Raw genomic sequence first — 23,252 nt, 5'->3', positions numbered from 1 at the left:
TGCTTGTCTGTATTTGCGTTCTGTCAATTCTGAGGGAGAGATTTCAGTTCAACTACTTTGCTCGAAATCTCGTGTCGCACCAGTGAAAACTGTCAGCATACCACGGTTAGAGTTGTGTGGCGCTTTACTGTTGTCAAAATTATTACGAAAAACATTACCAATCCTGAATTTGTCGATTGAAAGGGTTCATCTTTGGACGGACTCCAAAATCTGCTTGGCATGGATCTCAGCTCCTGCATTTGAGGTTATTGCACGCTGCACCTCAATTATTGTTAGCTTCACTAATACTCAAATACTGGATACCACGAGCTCGAAAGGTAATTAGAAGTGTTATTCATAACTGCGTAACATGTTTTCGATTTAAGGCAGCCTCGGCTAATCAATTAATGGGTCAGCTGTCCAAACACAGAGTAGAGATTAGTCGTCCTTTTCTTAACTCAGGAATGGACTATGCGGGACCATTTCAAATCAAGTATGGGAATCTGAGAAGTAAAATAACAACCAAATGTTATGTTGCAATTTTTGTGTGTCTTGTTACTCATGCTATTCACATAGAGCTCGTCAGTAATCTTACATCACAAGCCTTCCTCGCAGCCTTAAGACGTTTCACTGCAAGAAGAGGTCACGTCGCCAATTTGTATAGTGACAACGGCACTAATTTTGTTGGAGCCAACGAGTTAAATTCAGTGAGGAAACTCTTTCATGATAAAGAATTTAATACAGACATTGAAAATTACGCTGCCAAGTCACAGCTCAAATGACACTTCATACCAGAAAATTCACCTCATTTTGGGGGCCTGTGGGAAGCAGCCGTGAAGTCAATGAAATACCTTTCAAAAGAGTCATAGGTAAAACTTATCTAACTTTCGAAGAATTTTCTATCCCTTTATCCGATGTAGAAGCTATCCTCAATTCTAGACCTATTTCTACTTTATCCGATGACCCTAGCGATCCATCTTACTTGACACCTGGACACTTTCTTATTGGTAACCCTTTAATAGCACTACCTGAACCCAATTTTTTAGATATAAAATGCAACAAGCTTTCCAGATGGCAGCAGCTTCAGAATATACGACAGAGTCTTTGGTTACGATGGTCTCACGATTATCTCCATGGTTTGCAGCAGCGCAGCAAGAGGAAGCCACCCTTCGAAAATCTTAGACCAGGTCTAGTAGTGCTAGTGAAAGAAGTCAACTTACCACCTCAATTTTTGAAAATGGCTGTAATAGACAGTGTTTTCCCAGGTAAAGATGGTCTAGTACGCGTAGTTCAGTTGAAGGTAGGCAGCACGTTTTTCAAGAGACCTATTACTAAACTTGTGCCATTGCCAATAAACTGAGAATGTAATTAATATTGATCAAAGATCAACGTGCGGGTTGTATGTTTGGTTTAAAATCAGACACTCAGCGCTGCCTATGGGCAGCTTTAGTATTAAGAACATTCTGTTATACTAGTCAGTCGGAGTTGGACAGTGTTAGAGTAATCATGCACGCCAGTACGGCCTCTGCATCATTGTAATATAGTTTAATATTGTTAATCTTATAAATATAGTATAATTAGTTATCAATCAGTGTGTAATTATTTTATTTATAATACAGTTTATTATTCTGCTATAACGTACAGCCCGTTACTATTATCTTTATACGATTGAATCCCCATCCTTCTGAGCTCCAAGGCCGCAGTTGCAAAGCCTTTTACTCATATGTATATTAAATGATGTAAAAGAAATACAGCAAATCATCTTAATCATTCATTTAATGTGAATTCTGTGAATAATGCGTATTCTTTCCTCACTATACTCAACTTTTGGCATTTTCATAGAAACTTTTGAAACCATTAATATAAAAATTTGTAACGTCACTCTCTTTCGTGGGCTTCCTTAACTTTCAAACTGGGACACAGTTGTATGTCTTCCTGAGATTCAAAATACCATCAGAAATTCTAAATTTTGCACCGGCTTTCTCTATCGACTGCTTGATGTAAAAAATACTATTCAATATAAGATCTTCCAGGTCTAAAATCAGTTTGCTCTCTCCTCTTCTTCAGTACCCGTACCTACAGTCTGCCTGGAGAACTGATCGCAGTTATTTATCTATAATTGCTAGTCTCAGCTGAGTTTTTTTTGTAAAAATATAAATTAAATAAACCAGAAATTATATCTAAAATAATCAGGAGCGAGTGGTTAATCTGCTTGATTATTACACCTCCAGGACTGAAGATCTACTGCTTTTTTGTCTCCTGAAACTTCTTTACATTCACGTGTCTTATATTTGTATCAGTCAGTACTTTCTTACGATTAAAATAACTATATTTTTCTTCATCTTCCGTAAGAAGCCCTGTTCTAACAGAATTTACACGAAACATTCCTTACTACTGGTTCTTAATAAATTAATTATTATTCTTCATATCTCTCTGGGCAAAAACATCTAGTCTCTTACACGTACCCTCCCGAAAATAATGAATGGTTTCTTTACATCTTAAGTAGATGTCACATAAAACCTTCTATCCTCTAGATCCCTGGGCCAATAACCGTTTCTGATAAGCTATCCTCTTCTTCTTAACAAGTTGCTCTAGCCTAAAAGTTATGAACGACTATGTTTTAAAAAGTATCTAGGAATTTTTAGACCGTCATAACATGTTACAAGGATCACCAACAGCTGTTTTTCCTGTTTAAAATAATTTTCTTTAATTTCCAGTCTCCCTTGCAGCATCATTGATACAATCCTTTATAAAGTTATATTATTGTTCTTTATCATAGGCATGAAATTTTTCATTTTTTCAGCCAAACGAAATTTAAATAAAAATGCTATTGACTTACTCTGAAAAAAGTATCTAACAACACGCTCTACTTCTGTGACAAAATCTCAAAAACTTCTCGTTTTTTCCTCCAATATTTTAAGTATATATTTAAAAAATAAAACTAGTCATGCAAGTAGGTTACATTGATTTAGTCGAAATATAAAAATCTGAAAAATTAATGAAATGTATCCCAAAAGATGAGTAGATCGTGTTCTTTCATCCTAAAAAATTCAAGTTTATTGCATTATATTTTACGGTAGGTTTATGCAGTTTCATTTCTACAAAATATATTACATAACTTTATAAGTTCACATATTTAATGTGACATGTTCATTTCTTAATTCGTGTTACACATACGAGGATATTCCTTGTCCGTTCTTCAACTTCTAAATTATTTAGCTAGTCGAAGTATACTACTTCCGTAGTCGTAGTCTTATACTTCGACTACGGAAAATGTATTTCGATTTATAGTTTAAAGTAAAGGAAAAAAATATTTTCTATCGTTCGAGTTTATGTAAGCAATGGATTTTGTTGATGTTTTTCATTTCTATTTTAAGTTTATGTTGTTTTTAATGTAAAGATCGTAACGAGTCGTGTGTAAATACAACTGTAGTGTATAATACAGGTATGATAATATATTCTGCATACCACACCATCAGTTTAAGACCTCAAGCGTTAAAAATAATAAGTAGCATCATTTACAGAAAAATATAGTGTAGAAAACGAAAATCTTTTCATCTGCAAATACACAAAGACCAGTTCGGTTTCAAATTCTTATAATGAATACTTCATAAAGAAAGATATATGTTCTAAATGTATATCTTAATACGATGAAACCCGTAAGTTTCGGAAAATGATAACACGTGTGGGCAGCTCAGCGCCGCCATTGTCAAAAATAATCTATTATTTTACTTTTTTAAGATTTTAAAATCTTTGCAAAGATTATAATATTTCATTTTAAAGATTTTATTTTAAAAAAAAATTGAACAAGATTGTAAGCAGTTTTTACATATCGCCTCGGTGTGTTCCCTATAAAGCGTCGCTTGCAACTTTTGCAAATAACTGTTGTCTTCCGGTCTTTTTAGATGGTCAGAAAGCACAAAGTTTTCTAATTTTCTCTGATGAACCGTGCTCATCTTCTGGAAGTGATGGTGGTATGTCATTTCAGGGACTCGAGACGGTCTTCGTAGTCTTATCTTCATATTATTGGGAATATGCGTCTCATAAATTCGTCGCTTAACTTGTTCCATCACAGATCTGAGTTATTAGAGACTCATTTCTGGATGATGTTATTGTAAGTTATTATTGTGCCTGAAAATTACATGAGCATTTACCCGTCCAACATTCACATCAAAAAAGAACAAACACAGCGGCCACCGTCTTGCAACTTTATAAAATGAATATCTTTTTTGCAAAGAGTCAAATATATCTACACCATATTAAATGCTATTACAAAATTGAGTTATTTCTGGCACCTGTTTCTTCTTCGGTTGCTTCATCATCATGCACCAATGAAAGAACATACACAATTTTATTCTGTTTGCCTTGTACGAAGCAACGGTCATATTATCTTGAAATTCAAATATTGAGCTACTGACTGGTCTTTGTTTATATTATGCCAGAAACGGCGGTAGAATATCTGGTTTATTTATCTGTAATACAATATGCCGACAATGGTAAGGCCATGTCGGAGAATGTTTTCTGCCAAAGTACCTGAGGTGAAATGATTCTGACATGTTATATTCCTTCCTTTATCGATGTACTAATTGTTCTACAGTTGCTATTATCTCCTTGTAGACATAGAGACAACCTCTATGCCGATTTCTGACAAAGACTTCCAGGTTAGATTGTAATAAGTACGCGCATCAGCATTTTATTGGCTTTTTGGGAATGAACACTCTAAAGCTGCAGGCTCCTCGAAATTTGTGTAAAATTTCGTTCAACGTCACATGTGTACTACGGGTTGTAATACCTTTTGCATTTTATCATGAATTGTGTATTTTTTGTTTTATCATGAACTGAAGCAATACTTTTATCTTCGTCCTTTCTTTGCATCCTATTTAAATCGGTGACATCATCAAATCGTAGCACCATTAACCAAAATATTTCCATACTAGCACCACAGTCTTCCACACATCTTCGGGAATTTTTTCCAGCAGAATGTGTGGCACCTTCAAGATAAAGCAATCCAAGCAATGATTTCATTTCAGCAAATTCTGTTTTTCTAGCATCTCTTATCCTAGAATATTTTTCTGGAATAGTTTCTATCTTTTTATTAGTAAATTCCACGATGTCATGCATCATGTTTTCTGGGAAGAAAAAATTGCAGCATTGCCATTCGGTTTTTCTATTTCTTGCATCATCCATATGCCCGAGAATTTGTTTATAATATTTTGTTGACGTGCTTTCGATGGTTTTCTTATAGGTCAAAAATAACAAACGGTTTTTTCTATTCGCAATGGACCAGTTCATTGAATTTCTCCTCCATCTTCGTCACATTGTTTGAAAACAGTACTTTCTGGTTCAGGATTTGGTTCCAAAACATCGTCATTGATGTTACTGTAATGTATTAATTAAATTTAACGGTTTAATGTTACACAGTGCAGTGGTTTACAGTAACTTAAAAATTTATAATTTTATGAGCATTCCATTTTTTTATAAAACGAATAAAGCCTACGTCGATCAGTCACTGTCAGTGGTCATTTCAATTCCCGAGATTTGTCCATTTTTATCTTCAAAATGAGTAGTATCGGATTCAGAATCACTATTCTCTTGTAAATTCTCACAAACACTGTTAATTACGTTGTATAGCAGGCCTTTTGCTTGTAAATAATCATTTTAAATTGTTATGACGCGATTACCCTTCGATTCCCATTGTTCTTTAGATATTATTCTTCACATACACTAGTGTCATGTCAGTAGTGTTAAAAGTAAATTTTATGTTTCCAACCCAGAATTTTAAATCGGACCAAATTAATTCAATCGGGTTCAGATCAGGGTGGTACGGCAGCAGTCTTAGCGTGGCGTGCGCTTTTCTACCAGCAACCTACCTTTTTGAAATTACTTATGCCTCAGTTTATGAAGTTGTACCGAATCATACAATTCATTTTTCAATATTTCTTGTGAAAATGGTATTTTCTTTTTTTTTAACCGTTCTTTCATTATAACTTTTGTATACGTTAACATAAGAGCTTTGTTAATTTCTTTGTTATGATAAGAAGCATTATCCATTACAACAATACTTTTAGGTGGTAAATTTGGAATTAATTTTTCCTTTAACCAGCGTTCATAATTATCAAAATTCATATTATCATGATAATCACCGATGGTCTTATTTGATTTATATATTAAAGATGCATTTGGAAAAAAACCATTTATACTACCTGCGTGGATTAAAATTAATCTTTGGCCCTTTGATATAAGAGCAATAAAACTTTTAGGTGAGTTGTCGCGCCAGATATTTGGTCCGGTGTGGTTACTATGAATATATCTCGTCAGTGTAAATCTATTCTCGACGGTATCTTGTAAATGAGTTAAGTATTATATGCGTTTTCATTGAATTTCGTGTGTTTCAATTATAATTTTACGGTTAATTTTTGTTTTTACTCGATTGAATCCCAGTTCTTTCAAAATTTTATTAAGACTAGTTTTGCCTCCCTGAAAATTAACAAATTCTCCTACAATTGTTAACAGAGTTTTTAAAGCGGGTAAAATTTTTTGTTCAATGTAAAAATGATGTACTGTAAGTCTGATCACGCATTTTTTGAAGTCGTCAATGTCCGTAATTCGTTTTGATAAGTTGTGTTTTATACCTGGATTACTAAAAGATATATTTGTGTTTTCACCAATTTATTTTGACTTTTATTATTCTAAAAATGGATCGTTTTGAAATACCAGTGGATTGTGACATGAGTTCACGAACTGTGTTTACATCTGTTACAAATCTTCCGACTCATATGCATTTCCACTATTTCTCTAGCTTTATTACGAAGAGTTTTATGGAGTATGTGGCATTTTTTGGGCCTTTTTTGTGTGCTCTTTCAAAACATGGTCACCAGTCTCAATTTTGAGTTTCATCAAATCTTCAAAAACACCTTCATGATTTTCTTTGCCCCTCAAACGTAGGTCATGTGTACCACAAACATCACAGTCGAAAATATTAATGCAACAATTTTCTTGCTGGCTTCTATTTCTTGTTGGTAGACAGAAATCAGCTGTACATCAACGGGCATATTTTCAACAAAACATTTTGCTGCTGTGACCACCGATTTGTGCCACTGAGAGGTCGTGTGAGATTTCGCGAATTCGTACATGTCTTTATAATGAATAAAAGGCCCTACAATGAAAGAATTCAAAACACCATACACATTAGTCGGTGGAAACAACACAAAGTAAATGCACAACGCGCCCTTTAATTTCTTGGAATACGCCAGCTCAGGAGTATAATTCACCAATCAGCTATAATTGAATTTTTTTTTAACTGCACAGCATCCTTAGCAAAGTCATAATTTGGAGTTCGTGACCAACAGTTTTTTAAAACTTCCATTTTTTTTTAAATGAGGTCGTACTAAACGACGTTCAGCCAGTGACCCACACCATTATCAATATACCTTTGATTCTGTACACCAGAAACAGATGGTGGCGAAGATTCACTTGATTTTTTCCAACATTCTCTTCGATTTCTCTTCTCCGCCGCTATCAATTTCGCTACCACTTTTACCTGGTTGCTTTCTCTTCTGTCTCCCTAAAAGTAAATAAATAATTAATTTTTTATCGTCTTCATACAATAATTTTTCAGTAAGTTAGAGCGTTTTGGAATCAGTAAAAAAAGTTTTTACTGATGATTTTTTTTCGAGTAACCTTCACAAGTTTACTACTATTACCATTATCGCAGATTATCAACGGTCATCTTTTTGAATTTTTGAGTTATTTTTATAAAATGATAAAAACAGATCGCTTCACAAACTCACTTCATAAAGGAAACTAGAATTAAAAGCACAGACATGGTTTCTCTAAAGAAAGTGATGTTAGTAAATCAATAACACAACTACAGAGAAAGCGTTTTGCCAAACTTAAAAACAAAAACATCGTACATAGTTTTACATGATACAAAGAAATTATAAATGTTATATACTACATATTAGTAATCTGTACGAACATGCCTTCATAAAAAATTTCAAAATGTTCAGAATTGCATAAATTTGGTATTAAATTAACCCTAAAAATTCACAGAATTCAAAAAGACAAAAACCTAAAACTAAATTGTTTTTTTCTCCCATAGTGGTCCCATTACTTCCCTTAAAAATATTCAAAGATAACGGTTCAGTCTTTATAAATTAATTTATTTTTATTAAATATATATATATATATATATATATATATATATATATATATATATATATTTAATATAATATATATATATTTATTTCAACAGCACCAAAATATTAGACAAAGAATAAAATACACCTAAAAGGACACTCTCCCAAGAAAAATACAAACGCTGTCAACAATAGAATGGACATAACCGGATTAAGCAATATATATGTTAATTTAATTTTTTTAAAAAATCATATATTTATATTATAAATTTAGTTTTAAGGAAAACAATTTTTAATGTTTGTAATCATTGAGAAAAATATGCGCATTGTACAGGTTTCAACACACAGGAAATAGCAATCAGGTTATTTAAAGAGATATAATCTCAGATAAGATGAGTCAAGAGTGAGTAGGTGAATCTCGTGCAATAAGGGTGGGGACAAATTATTGTTATATTGGATGGGTAGATCAGTTAATTTCTTAGTATGCAAGAAAATTCTGTATGATGTGAGTATGAATGTGTATTGTCACCTGAGGAAGCTTAGAGAATTCTAAGTGAAACGTAGTGAATTAAATTTATAATTTTGTGTAGTTGACTGATTAATCCAAGAGATTCATAAAGATAAGATTTTTAAGTAAAATATGCCTTATTATATTTAATTCTATCCAATCAAAAGGAAAATAAACTTAAATAAATTACATTTAAGTTAATATTATGTATATTGTCGCCGAATGGCCTCGACAGCACATGGCATTTACTAACGTTATGGTAGCCCTGAAAAGGGCAATTTTTTGCGCGTTAGCTCTGAGAAGAGCTGTTGGGTCCGGAACCTTCCCCGGCGAAGTCGGGGAGTTGCGGCTCGTTCATTGAAGACAGACCGGGCTTTCCCTCAGCGGCAGTTGGGACCCCACTACAGCGTGGCATTGGTGGCCCCCAGAGCTCCGCAGTGTCGGGTCGGCGTCGGTCGTCCTTCGCCAGGCCTTCCTTAATCGTTCTTGGCCTTCCGGCCAGAGCGATTAAAGCCCGGCGTGCTGGAGCGGGAAGGTAGCGTCCGCGTCCAGCGGCTCCCTCGGCGGGCCGGCCAGGCCTGCTGCTCCGGCAGGGATGTTGGTATCCGCCGGGAGGTCCCACGTTGAGGTGGCCAGGGAACTTCTTCCATCTTCTTCTTCTTCTTCTTGTTCTCCAGCTGGTGGTCGACAATAAATTGAAAAGTCACTCTCGTGCACGATCTTTTATTGGATCCTGAGAATGGTGGGGCCGCAGCGCCATTATGGTGGGAGAAGGGCGCGGTCATCTGCGCAGCGGTAGTGATGCTGTATCAGTGCGTACGTATACTATGCGTCAGCTCACATCTGAGTTGCTACCGTGTTCGTCCGCCGATATTAAATTAGGCATATATCTGGTAACAATATATATATATATATATATATGTATATATGTATATATATATTTATTTGTTTATTTTATTTCTATTTCGGATAAGTTTCTATAACAAGGAAAATGAAATAATAAGGGGAAAAATGCCAGACCGTTGTTGGGAATCAAATCCTAGACTAGATGATTTCAAAGTTAACTGTTACACGAACCGGTCAGCTAGTTATTAATATCGCCAAGTAGCAGGACAAAAAATTTCCTTCATTTTTCTCGTCATAAATCAAAACACAATACTGCAAAACAAAATATCCTTTCTAAATTTATTTAAACCTATTATAATTCTTTAAAGAGTTATTGAAATTTTAATAAGCAATCGATTAATAGGATTATGAAAAATATATAATGGTAAATAGTATAATTCACTTATCATACAGAATGAATGTATGCATTACTACACATTTAGAAAGATATCATTCTCAATTTATATATCACTTAAAAACTGAGAAAGTTTAGGATTAATTGTAAAGTCCGCATCAGTTCACCCAACTCAATTAAATGATCACGAAGATGATAAAATAATTAATGTTAAGTATCGGTTGGGGAGGGGGGGTTGGAATTATAGAATTTATGATGCGAATAGATGCAGATAAGTCTTTTGCTATAAATTATAACTAACCTAAATTAAAGATAGCATAATTTGTAGGACAAAAACAGAAGAGCCAGTTTTAAACCAGAATTTTTATACAACAGGGAACTAACTATTAACGCATTCCGGTTATGTTAGTATTAACTTCACTTCGTTAAATCGTAGAGTATTTATTTTTAAGTGCTTGTATAAAATTAAACATATATATATATATATATGAACTCGTAAAATATAGTCGGACGAACGAAGCTTTACTATGAAACTGTTAATCTCGGTGATTAAAAATTAGTTGTAACAGTCTTTTAATTACAATTACAGCTTATCCAGTATCATAAAAACTCAAAAGTGAGGTGAACTGGATTTCTAATTCAAGGATTGAGTTAGAATCCAAGTTAGTTTAGACAAGTTAAAAACACTGGAATCTTAACTAAACATCATTCATAATACGGTGTATCCCAGTTGTATTGGTTACTCGTTTTTACATTGGCCATCAGCTGTAGCAGATGGCCGATGAAAATTAATTATCTGTGAATTTTTTAAATACAGTATTATTAAAATTAGAATATTATTAATAGCTATAATAAAATTAAACTTTTTATATAAAAAATGTTGTGGTTGTGTATAATATCGTGTTACCGTGGTGACAACATTTTTAAGCTGTTTATGCATTCCCTAAAATTAAATAAACATAAACAAAGTATTTAAGCGATCTGTTATATTATTGCTTATTTTAAAAATATATATACCTTTAATTTAAAAAAAATTATAAAAAGTTAACTTGGTGACAATTAATAAATAAAAAAATTTTACTTAGAAATCTAACGCAGGAAATCCTGAACTTTCATACAGAATTAATTAAAATTTCTTTTTAATTTGAAAGCGATTCCTTTTAACTTTTAATATTTTAAAAGCGTTATCACCTTTCGTCATGCTCAAAGTGTTAATTAGATCATAACGAAATATGACAATTATCACGAAGTGTAATCGAAAACACGTTACTAACAGAAAATTACGTATCTCTTATAGACAGCTAATCTCTCTCATACGAATTTTTTTTAATAGCACAATCATTACGGCGCACTTTACTATGAACACGGCTTAAAATTTTGAAGGGCTTTCTTGAGTTTCAGCAAGAAACAATAAATCAGACGATTACTAAACAGCAACGCTATTTTAATTTTAATGTAACTACTAGTATACCCTTCATAATTCCCAGGTTCATATTCAGGGGTAATGCTCGGTTCAATAGAAGGTATATGTCGATTTATTAATATTAAGAAAAAGTAATACTTAAACTATATCCGGTAATATAAATAAAAACGACATTTCAGCTCCCGTAAATTTAAATTAAATTTCTTGTACTCTAAATATCTATTTATATAAATGTAGTATAAAATCATATAAAGAAACCGAACTGTTTATGATCATAAATTTTTACAATATTAAGTGAAAGCTGTTTGGCTATTTGGAATCAATTTAAAAGATGAAGGGGTCATTGCTAAGTTTAGTAGTTACGATAAACAGACATGCTGAATATTTTAATAGTTCTGCAAAACATGCAATACACATTCATTCACAAAGCTTGTTGTACTTGCATTTCTGTTCTAACGGTCATATTTATTATTCTTATAATACGTTTATATAGTAGTAAAATGAGTGAAAATTAATTTATATCCTAGTACAGTAATATGAAAAAAAAATAGAAACATGTTCAATTTTTATAAGTAAAGAATATCTCTTTCACAAAAGTAATTTTGGAAAAAGCTCCGAAACGATTATAATAATAAACCTTTGTATTAGATTGAGGATCTTCACAAGTTTTTAATATATCTAATAAGTTTTACTATGTTTCTGTAGCTGATAAGTGGTTTTCCGACATTTTTTCGCTTAAGAGGTATTTTAAAATAAAGTATAAACTTAAATATACTTTTATAAAACATTTTGTAAAGTTCTTAGCAGGATAGACATATTCTCCTACCGATTTACTGGCTTTTATGAGCTGTTCGTCTATTCAAAACAAAAAGTTATGCTATCCAAAATTAAGACCCCGTTTAATTACCGACAGCTTTTTGTTTTTGAACAAGTTTTTAAATTTTAATGAAACTTTCACGCCTCTTTGGGTATTTCGCATTAAATGTTTCAAGTAATTTTACTACTTTTTAACTTGAATATATATTTTTTCAGTCTAAAAAAACAGCTGTCAAATTTTGGTATTTTTTCTCGTCGATCAGTGCTTAATTTACACCGTAAAAAAAAGGTGTACAGTATTTAAAAAGAATTTTACGATAGAGAACGAATAAATACTTCATCTGATAAATTGTTTACCAACTTAGTGTATAATTTTATTTACGCGCTCTGTTACGCACATCCTACTTGTGATCCTTCTCTCGCTATCGAATCTATCGTGAATGTGTATGTTGTAATTTGCATGTTAATTGCGTTTTACGGCATTTAATATTCACGGTAGTAGATTTTTTACAGAGTTGTAGATAAATTTTTAAGCGAACATTAGACGATAATGAAGCATCAAGTGCGCAGACGAGCGTGATTTCGAACAAAATCTCAAGAAAATATTCTCAAGAATACTTAAATTTTGGATTTACCAGTACTGAAGTAAATGAAGAAGAAAGCTCCCCTGTGTCTCATTTGTTCAAACGTTTTGGCATCAGACAGAATAGAATCTAATAAACTTAAACGAAATTTGGAAACGTTTCATAGTGAGTACTAACAAACCCAGAGAACTCTTCAAATTAAAATTAAAATCATACGAAAACCAAACATCATTTTTAAAATAAAACTTTGTATGTGAATGAAAAAGTTTTACTTCCTTCTTACAAAGTTTCATATAAAATAGCCAGATGTAAAAAGCCTCACATCCCTGGTGAAGAGCTTATTTTGCCAGCTGCAGTTGAGATTGTTGAAACTATGGTTGGGGATAATTTTTCCAAACAGTTGCAGTCAAATGATACTGTTGTCCTTCGCATAGGTAATATAGCTGAAGATATACATTATCAGCTTTTAGGGAAAATGCGCGACAAATTGTTTTCAATTCAGCTATATGAGGCAACAGATAGCAATAAAGATGCTCATTTCATTACCTATGTTCGATTTTGTAATGGTATGTCAGCAGTAGAAGAAGTACTTTTTGGCACACCAATAGAACTCAAAGCAACAGCACACGCATTATTTGATATCTTAAATTATTTTATAAATGAGGCAAACATAGAGTGGAAAACTTGAGACGGAATATGCACCGATTGTGATCGTTCAATGTCTGGAAGATTCCAAAGTACACAAGTACTTTTGAAACAAAAATCTCCATATTGTGTCCGGAAACATTGCTTGATCTACAGAGAAGTCCGGCTTCTAAAGAAATGAGTCCTGGTAAGAATATTGTACTAACGAGGGTAACCGAAGTAAATTATATAAAAATGCCCCTAAAATCATGCATATTTTCTGCACTTCGTAAAGACATGCGTGCAGTACATTCAGCGTTACTATTTTATTGCGAGCAAGATGGTTATTATGTGGGAAATTTTTACAACGTGTTTATAAATTAAGAAATGAAATCGTCATTTTTCTAGAAGTGGAAAACTGACCGGAAGCCGAGAAGTTTCAAGATGGTTTATTTGTGATGGAATTGAGCTACTCGGTCGACATATTCGAGAAATTAAATACCTTGAATCTTCAACTTCAAGGATCAAATACACATAAATCGGATACGAGTGATAAAGTTAATGCTTTTTGAAGAAAACTGGAATTGTGGAGCAGAAATTTAAAGCAAAAACCTAGTTATGTTTGCGACTGTGAACGAATGAGTTAAAACTTACAAGGCTGAAGAACATGTAAAAGTTGTTTTTGTAACCTTTGAAAATCATTTAGCATGCCGGTAAAGAATTTAAGAAAGTATTTTCTTGCTGACAACTTGATAGAAAGTTACGAGTGGGTTAGGGGTCCGTTTCAAAATACTCCCAAAGGGCTCTTAACTGCCGAAGAAGAAATCTTCATAGACTTCACGACAAGTGGTGAAATCAAAATTCTCAGGATCTCAGGTACGTAAATATAGAAAAAGAACTCAAGAGTGTCTATTTCTGATATTAAACCTTCCTTCGAAAAACTTTGCTCTGCAAGACAGGCCAAAGGGAGTCACTAATAATTAGTAAAGTTGCTTTTAATTTAGTAATTATAAGTTAGTTATTAAATACATTGTGCAGTACTGATTTTCAGTATGAAATGGCAATACTCGTGATGAAAATGAAAAAAAAGCACAAATATCCTGAACATAAGGCCAGTAAACTTTTTAATGCTTTTGGTCAGAACAGAATCACATACTTTGTTTTTATTTAATTTGAAAAAAAAAACAATGAAAAAAAATAATAAAACGGATGAGAAGTGGTAGTGGAAAGAAAGAAATGTTTAGTTTTTTGGAGTTAAAAAGTAAATCAAGGTTTTAATGATTACAGAATGAAAATCGGGAGATCCAAATTTTAGTATCAAATTATTTAGCTTTAAGGACAACCACTTATTTTGTCAAATCTATTAAATGGTTTTAATAATCTACAGGGAATATTTTTAGTAAAAAAAAAAAAAAACGCATTTGACTATATCATAGAGTTTGAGATCAAAATAAAATATGGAATCGAATGATATTGGGGATCGAGTTAAATAATTGATAAAATAAGGGTTACCTTTGTGATATTGAAAACGAGTAAACTAATGATCGTATAGTTAAATAAATGAAACACAAACCGCGAAGACGCAAAGGTGTACTTCTAATTATTTAAGATAGAAAGTGCATCAGCGCTTTAATGTGTGGTATTCATTGCGTGCAATCTCAATCTCATATGTAACGATAAAATGACCGTAAGTAAACATTAAATTTATAAAGATATCTCACTAATCTTAACCGTAATTTTTAAATTTTAATTACTCTATCACCTCCTTTACGATAGAAATTGTAATCGTTGCGTATGTATATATATATATAGATATATATATATATATATAATGACTTATTTCAAGATATATATATATATATATATATCTTTAGAGTACCACGATTAACGCTATAACTTTCTACTATTAATTAACTAGTCGATATGTCGGTCAGACATCTATTTCGACACAAAGTCTAGTTAGTGAAACTTTATTAACGTAAATAAATACGTCGACTTAATTTTACCTAACTCATATCCGTATGCTTAACTCGACCTATGCTTTATGTTAACTAATGTCAAAAATAGATTAACAATTGTATACATTACATAAAAGGGGTTTTAAGGGCCTATCAACTTTAGTTATTATGGCTTAAATAGAAATATTATGATAAATTAAAATTATTAGTAACAGATACGTGAAAGTAAGAAAAGGTAAACATTAAATAGTACAGATGCGAAATAAAAATTCAGACATAGCAGAACTAAGCGATCGTCAGCTGATAATACAGGATGTTAATATTAAAATAAAAAACCTAATAATAATGCAAAACACCGTAAATCTTGTTATTATTGCAAGGGTCGCTTTGAGTTATCGATTTTAACAACTGACTTAAACTAATCTATTAGATGACGTAACACTGTAGGAGAAAACTACCGGTGCAGAAACTTTGTGCGCTCGAGTTTAAAGCTTTTTAAAAATAAATTTATCAGTCAGATTTTGAAAAAAATATTGCATCACCTTTTAGAGTATTTTATGCTGCTTTTAATGATATTAAACTTTTAAAGATATATTATCGTGGTTAGAACGAAAAAAATACAATTTCATGCGGTTTTTGTCGCATCTATTTGGTAGTGATTCTTATTTGTTAAAAATAAATAAATAATACATCTTTTCTCAAATTTCATTTTCATCGATTTAAAATAACGATGAATTGATAATGAACCTTCTATCGTGGTTGTACATCGAAAGATAATACGGTTTTTCAATTTGAATAACATCCTAAAAATGGATAATAGTATCGATCTGAAATTTCGTAGGTGATAAGGTAGTAGAATGGGCTAGCTTATGTAAAAACTTGAACGCGATTGATCCTATGGTTTTAATGTGAAACGTCTTTAAAATCACACCGAAACATTAGGGTACCAGACCCGAAATTTGTAGCGCAATGAAAAGATCTATATCGTCCTGCCTTAATAACTCTCTCTATTAGTCTCAGAGACGTAACTGCGGTGTCATTTTATGTTCAGCTCGCCGATACGACTATGAGTTAGCGTCACTGGCGAGCAGATGGCGGAGAGGGAGCACAGCGCAGATCGGCCAAAATTGGCGCGCTCGTTCATTTCCATTCAGTGTAGCTCACGACTTAGACGTGAGAGGGTAGTGATTCGTGTGTTTGTGTTTAGATTTTGTTGAGATAGATCGATTTAAGTAATAATAAGTGTACTTTGGACAACATTTATGTGTAAAAAATTAAAGTAAACATTTAAAAAAGTATAAAAATTCAATATGTCAGCCTCAGCCCGCGCAAAAGATATATTTTTCCTTGAAACACAGAACAACAAAATCTTTTATTTAAATTGGAGATCAGAGTCGTATAATGTACCGATTAGTACGAACGTGACACACAAGTATTTAATATCCAAATACTGTACACATTGGTGCAACATCAGATTAAATAAATTATTATATTTACCTAGATTCCCAAAACGTAGAGAAGGCATTGTATGGATTTCCGTGTTTTTAAACTTAAAGGAACTTATGAAAACGGCCTACTTTATGCTGTTCTCAATTGATGCTCCACAATGTGACAGTTTATCGGCGAAAATCCGCCATACATGAGTAAATATTACAGAAAGACCTACGCTGATATTATAGTCACAGTCTAATGGTTTTATTTTCTCCAAGTGTTTCAATAATTGAAAATCATGACATATATTTGTTTTCTCCTCTATCTTGATGTCATGTCTTTTCCGTAAAGGCAGCATATTATAATCCATACGGGAATGTAATTTACTTCTATTGTATTAAGGAAGATTAGCCTTCAAACGATAGGCGTCTCGACCTAAGGGTGGGCTTTTTATACACTAATTAGATCGGAAATAGAATCCTTAGAAAGTTTATAGGTAAAGCAGTTTTAATTTAACCACATATATACGATTACCAAGGCCCCAGAACTTAGTCTCCATACCCTTAACACAGATTCAATGGGTGTCTAGCAAAAATCCTACAGAATACTGCTCGGGAGAAAAATTAATAATATGGGAAAAGAGTGGTCGGTGATAAAGGAGTGATCTACCCTCGGAAGGACCACAAACAATTCCATCCAAAAGAGATGTCTATCATTTTAAGGATGGACATGCGTCCTCAAAAGGATGGTTGTCCTTTTGAGGTTGCGGGAATCCATAGCTTTCCCAAAATCGGAGTCCTTTACCTAGGATTGAAATATATATTGAAGATCATATTTTTTTTTTTCAGAAAGACTTAAATACAGGTTGCAACCAACTGTTTTTATCACCGTTTACAAAAGAACCTCACCTTAGTGGGTTTCTTTAAAGAAAAGCCTTGTCCATCTCCAGAATTATCTGGTATGTCGGTGTAAAAAGATGAATTGTTCAGTTAGATCCCTTCTGAACGATAAATTTATTTATATATCTAACTAAAATTTAAAATTATTACCCAGGCACTGCTTTTAAATTTTCGTTAATTTATTATTTTTCAGATTCATAAATATAAAACTGAAAAATATTTGCATAAAGTTTCCCATAAATTAAAAAAAACTGCTGAAAATAAAAATTGAATGGCACATAACTTGAGAGGGCAGAAAATTATATATAAATGTATATATAAGTTATTGCGTTTACACAACGAAAGTCGCTTTTTAAAAAAAACGAACTTCATTTATTGCATTACACGTTAGTTTTCTTAGAATATAGTGATATAATAAGCGCGTGGCTTATGGAATGGAATGCGTCAAGTACTTTCTTGTACTATAATTTATAGTATATATATGTATATATATATATATATATACGACAGAATAATATTGGGGATTCTTTTATTTGTCATGTTATAATTCCAACAATTATCAATCAGCTGATAATGCTTATGAAAAACTAGCTACAAAGCTAATAAAAAAATTCTTTTTTTACCTAAAGAAATACTTTTTGATTGAATTTTGTCGATACTTATAAGTTATTGTACCCCTAGTAAAATTATCATGATATCATTTCTTCTGTTTCGCTAACGAGTATCAACGTTTGTAGCCGAGTTCTAATTAATAGCGCATTCTGGATCGGTTAACTCAGGTAAATATAGAATGACGATTTACGAACAAGGGACGCAGCTACATACCGGTTCCGAGTAAATGATACCGCACCAAATATTCCGGATGTCATACGATTAACTAAATTAACCCATAGATTTAATTAAATTACTAATTTACCTTAAAAAAATAATTTTTTTTTTTTTTCAGATCGTGGACACAAGAAAAAGGTGAAGAAGGAGATCAAAAAAGCAATAATCAAAGTTATCATTTTCGCTTTACTTTTGAAACAAAAAATAAAAATGTTACTGATGGCTGCACAAACATTCTTACAGTTTAAATTCCTTCTTGTCGCTATCGTCTATGTATTATCCAACATCGTCAGGCTGTGGGTTGAAATCAAACAAAAACATCATCCGCAAAAGGTATTGTATAAATCGTCCGATATAATTAAGCGTTAGGTTCATCATCATCTAACTGTTAGGGTCACTTTTTAATGTGTTTTGACCGTATCGACCCTAAACGAGCAGAAGAGGAAAAATTAAAAGAAAAAACGCTTTCATTCTTTTTTCAGAGAGGATTTCGTTTAATATTTATGTATCTGCGCTATTTGTATAAAGATATTTAAGTTTTCTTAATGGGCAAATAAACGGTTTTAAAATATCTGTTGTTCTTCATAAATATGTAGAAAAATACTAAACATTTATCAATATAAATTCATAAACAAAAAAACCCTCAAAAATTGTCTACAAGTAAACAAATAAATAAAATTAAAAATTAGATGCGCATTATGATTTATAAATAATAATTATTTGGTAAGGTAAATATAAATATAAAAAAACAGACTAATATAAATAAAACAAAGAAATTTAAAAGAAAATTTGGCAGTAATAGTAAAATAAATAAATAATGAAACAATAATTGCAAAAAAATGAAAACAAAAAGTCTTCTATTTATACTTGTACTAACTGTTAACTAAAAATTATACATTCGTTTAGAATGTTCCAAGTCAAAAGAATAAAAAGGTTAGTATAAAAAGTTCAGCTTAAAATTATGAACTACCTAAGCTAGTGATTCTCAACATTTTTAGTTTTTAAGTAGGTCGGTTTTACGTTTTAAAGACTTTTTTTAAACCCAGGAATTTAAGTTTGCTGGTCTCGTTTAAAAAAATTCTTAAAGCTATTGAAAAGTTTTTGTCAGTTCAGTCTTTATTTTTCTGTTAGCCTCCGAAAACGACTGTAAGGTATTACTTCAGAGGATGAATGACGATGACATATATGAATGTAAATGGAAGTGAGTCTTGTATAGTCCCAGATCGACTATTCCCGAGATGTGTGGTTAACTGAAACCCGACCACCAAAGAACACAGGTATCCACGATCTAGCATTCAAATCCGTATAAAAGTAACTGCCTTTACTAGGATTTGAACCTTAGAACTCAGCTGATTAGCGATAACGGGGTCACCAGTAGACCAATCCGACGGGGTTTTCAGTTAAATCTGAAAAATAACTCTTCTTCCAAAGCTCTGAAAAATTATTATCCGCTAAATTCATAACTAGAATTTTACAATTTCCGAAATAGTATTAGCGTTTTAAACGTATCGATCTAATTTCCAACACTAAATTTTGTACTTAAAAATTTTGTGTTTAAGTCGTAATATTTCTGCAACTGCAGTTTATATACAGATATTTTACACATTGTATCGGCTTCTTTACGAACATCGTCTTACGAATTAAGCGTTGAAGTGAAATTATACGAGTGGATTTTTTACAACCGATCTTTTTAATTTATTTTATACACGTTATGGACGCGGAAGGGAAGGAAACGATCTTTTTAAAGATTAATTTGTACGCTTATTGTAAGGAATCTACACAGAATAAAATCAACTTGATTTTACGATCCTTTGGAATCGATTATTAAAACGACAATAGATTATGCAAAGTCGACTGAGACAACCCGTCTCAGTTGTTTACTTTTACTCTAAAACAACGTAGGCCATTTTTACTGATGTATAATTTTTTGAAATGCGATGTTACAGGAAAATGTAATTCGATTGTCAATAAAGTTAAAAATGAAGAATTTTAAGATAAACAAGAAAAGAACAGATTTTTTTGGTGGAGTCTTCTAAAGAGACGAGGTCGGTTAACGGACCGCATTAAGACATCCATGTTTAGTTGCTGATTCAATGATAGAGGGACATGTAGTAGGTAAAAACCGTAAACGAAAACGAAGATTGGAATTTATAAGACAGATAATTGTGGATGTAAGGTAAATAAATATCTTGAGATTAAAGACAAACGTAGAACAGAAATCAATGGAAAATATCAGACCGGTCAAACGACAAATAACGCATTAACTTTAGTTTTAATTTAAGTATCAGTAAACGTGATCGCTACAATTTTTATTCGATAGCTTGTATTTTTATTTTATCTATGAACTGAATTACAATTTAAAATGTATCAGTGATTGTAATTTTCTTCTTCAATCGTATGCTTGTTCAGTCGAATAAGATGATTATATAAAATCGAAATTACAGCCTCTATGAGTAAATATAGTATTATATAATTTTATTCGATATTAAATAATGTAGGCTAAATTTAATTTATTATTAATTTGTTTTTAGTTTGTTTAATTTGTTAAATCCACTCAGGTAATAAAAAAATATATTTTTAGTACTTTTATTAAAGTAAATTATTTTTTTTTTGTTTTAAACTGGCGTTTTTAAAAAATCATATTTTCATTAAGACAGATCTATAATGAAAAAAAAAAAAAAAAATTGAAAAGTTAATAAACGAGAAATCTTTCACAAATATAAACGTTTAATTTTCGTTAAATCATCGATTAGATTTACACTACAAGCAGTATTTTAAAAATTTAGCCCAACCATAACGCTTTTAGACCGTTCTGATGTTGATACTGAATCAGGATTCCAGTCGACCAACCTTCTTCTTTTTTATTTTTTTCTGTTTAACCTCCGGGTCCGCAGTTAAGCATTACTGCACAGAGGATGAAATGAATGATTGTAGCGTGTATGAAAAATGCCATGCCTGACCGGGATTCGAACCCGGGACCTCCGGGGTGAAAAGCCGAGACGCTACCACTCGCGCCACGGAGGCCGGCAAGTCGACCAACCTAGGTCGGTTAATCTTTTGTTTACGCCATAAGATACTCTTAATATTTGATATCTTAACACTACTTAGATGATTTCTGTAAGTATGCTTTGTAATTCCGTATAAAAAAGCGTCAAAAATACAAAATTGTATTTATGGCAATGATTTTATAATATTATTAACATTAAGTAGGGGGTTTAAATTGTTCTTATGCTGTTACAATCGTATGACTTTCTCTCGATCATTAATTGCAGGAATATGATAGAATAATTCATCCGGCTTATCTTCACGTAACTCTTTATATGTTTATTCGTATCTGAGTGAAACGAAGTGAATTATATACCAAAATCGGTCAAAAAAAAAAAAATGAGTGGCCCTTTCAGAGAATCATGTGACTGTTTTTTAAGGCGTTTTTCAATTATAGGGTTTTTAGCGTGCGGGTGTTTATCGGTACGAAGTCCTGGAAAGGCAGTTCTTTCTCTCACTAGAAATCAAATCCCTCAGCAGAAATTGAACTCGAAAGCTTTACGTTAGTAGTCGCCGATGCTACTGACTGGACTTCCGAGAAGATTCATGTCAAATATACAGTTAAGCTATTATATAAATTAGACTTATGTAAATCTTTTGTAATTACACTCTTTTAATGATTTTGTTTGTTTTCTTTACGAAACCAAGGTAATATATTACGAGAACGCTCATCACCAGCACCACTACGAGCCAGAACATCACGACCACGGAATTTTGGAAGACCATGGAGGCGGTTGGGGCGGAATCTGGGGCCGAAGCATCGCCGTTACTCCTTCAGAACAGCCGTCACCGTCCAGCCCTAATCCTACTGATTACTTCCCACGGAGTATAGAACAGGACAGCATTCTAAAGAAAAGAATCGACGCTCAAGAACTTGTTTATACGAAACAAAAACCCCAAGTTAAAAACTGAATTTCAAAATTCTATGTATTCTATTCGTCGTTCGCAAATACTCTGTAGCAGTACTTAATTATTTGTCATGTATTTGAAAGAAACAAAGAGCAGAACTAATCTTAACTGTAATTTAAAACTTAATATTCGGCTTTATCTTTTCGATTGTTTTTCCTACTTTATATGATTCTATACGTAGAATGATTTAACTACGCTTTAAATTATGTTAGAAATTTGTAGTTTTAAAGAAATTACAAAAAAATGGTGAGAAAAATGGTTTTAAAGAATAATAAAAATTGTATAGTCTATTAACCAAATAATATACTATTTTAAAAATTTAAAGATATGTATTTTCTTTTTAATTTCAGTGTTAGATATAACTAATAGATTCTTTAATTGCAAATATTTCTAAAGCTTCGAAGGAATGATTTTTTCAAAAATTTTTGTTTTAACATAGCCTAGGAGATTTTAATATTTTTGTTAATAAAAATAATTTTATTTCGTTCTTATTTGAACAATATCTAGTTCATCATAAAATAAAAAATGGGAAGAATTTTAACTTACATCGTCTAAATTCAATCTCCAGTTGCGGGTAAAGTTAGGGAGCGTATGGGAAATACTTTACGGGTAAATGGGTAAATCAAGGGCGAAATCTAATTTTGAATTTTTGTGACTAATACAAGAAAGCAATTTCGACTAATCATTTTAATATTCAACGGTGTTAAAGATAATTTCCATTTAAATATTTCAGTGTAATTAAATAAATAGCCATTTGCTGTTAAGTCTTATTATTATTATCGATAATTTATATGTATGGTAAATTTAATTTAATATATTTAAAAGAACATATTTTCGGTAGGGGGGAAATTACATCGTTAATACTTACGT

At 32.1% G+C, this 23,252-nt stretch overlaps 1 protein-coding gene across 1 annotated transcript in view; it reads left to right on the top strand.

Moving 5' to 3' along the window:
• Positions 1-22,582, top strand: part of LOC142322817 (uncharacterized) — a 122,815-nt gene extending 100,233 nt beyond the window's left edge. Inside the window, exons 2-3 of the mRNA XM_075361888.1 lie at positions 18,547-18,761; positions 22,122-22,582. Coding sequence (XP_075218003.1) covers positions 18,547-18,761; positions 22,122-22,385 — 479 coding nt within the window. The 3' untranslated portion in view covers positions 22,386-22,582. The remainder of the gene's footprint in view (positions 1-18,546; positions 18,762-22,121) is intronic.
• Positions 22,583-23,252: the final 670 nt, after the last annotated feature.

The sequence above is a fragment of the Lycorma delicatula genome, chromosome 4, assembly GCF_047948215.1.
Source record: "Lycorma delicatula isolate Av1 chromosome 4, ASM4794821v1, whole genome shotgun sequence".
Classification (NCBI taxonomy): Eukaryota; Metazoa; Arthropoda; class Insecta; order Hemiptera; family Fulgoridae; genus Lycorma; species Lycorma delicatula.
Note: the sequence above shows the minus strand (reverse complement) of the source record. Positions and strands in the feature narration are given on the sequence as shown.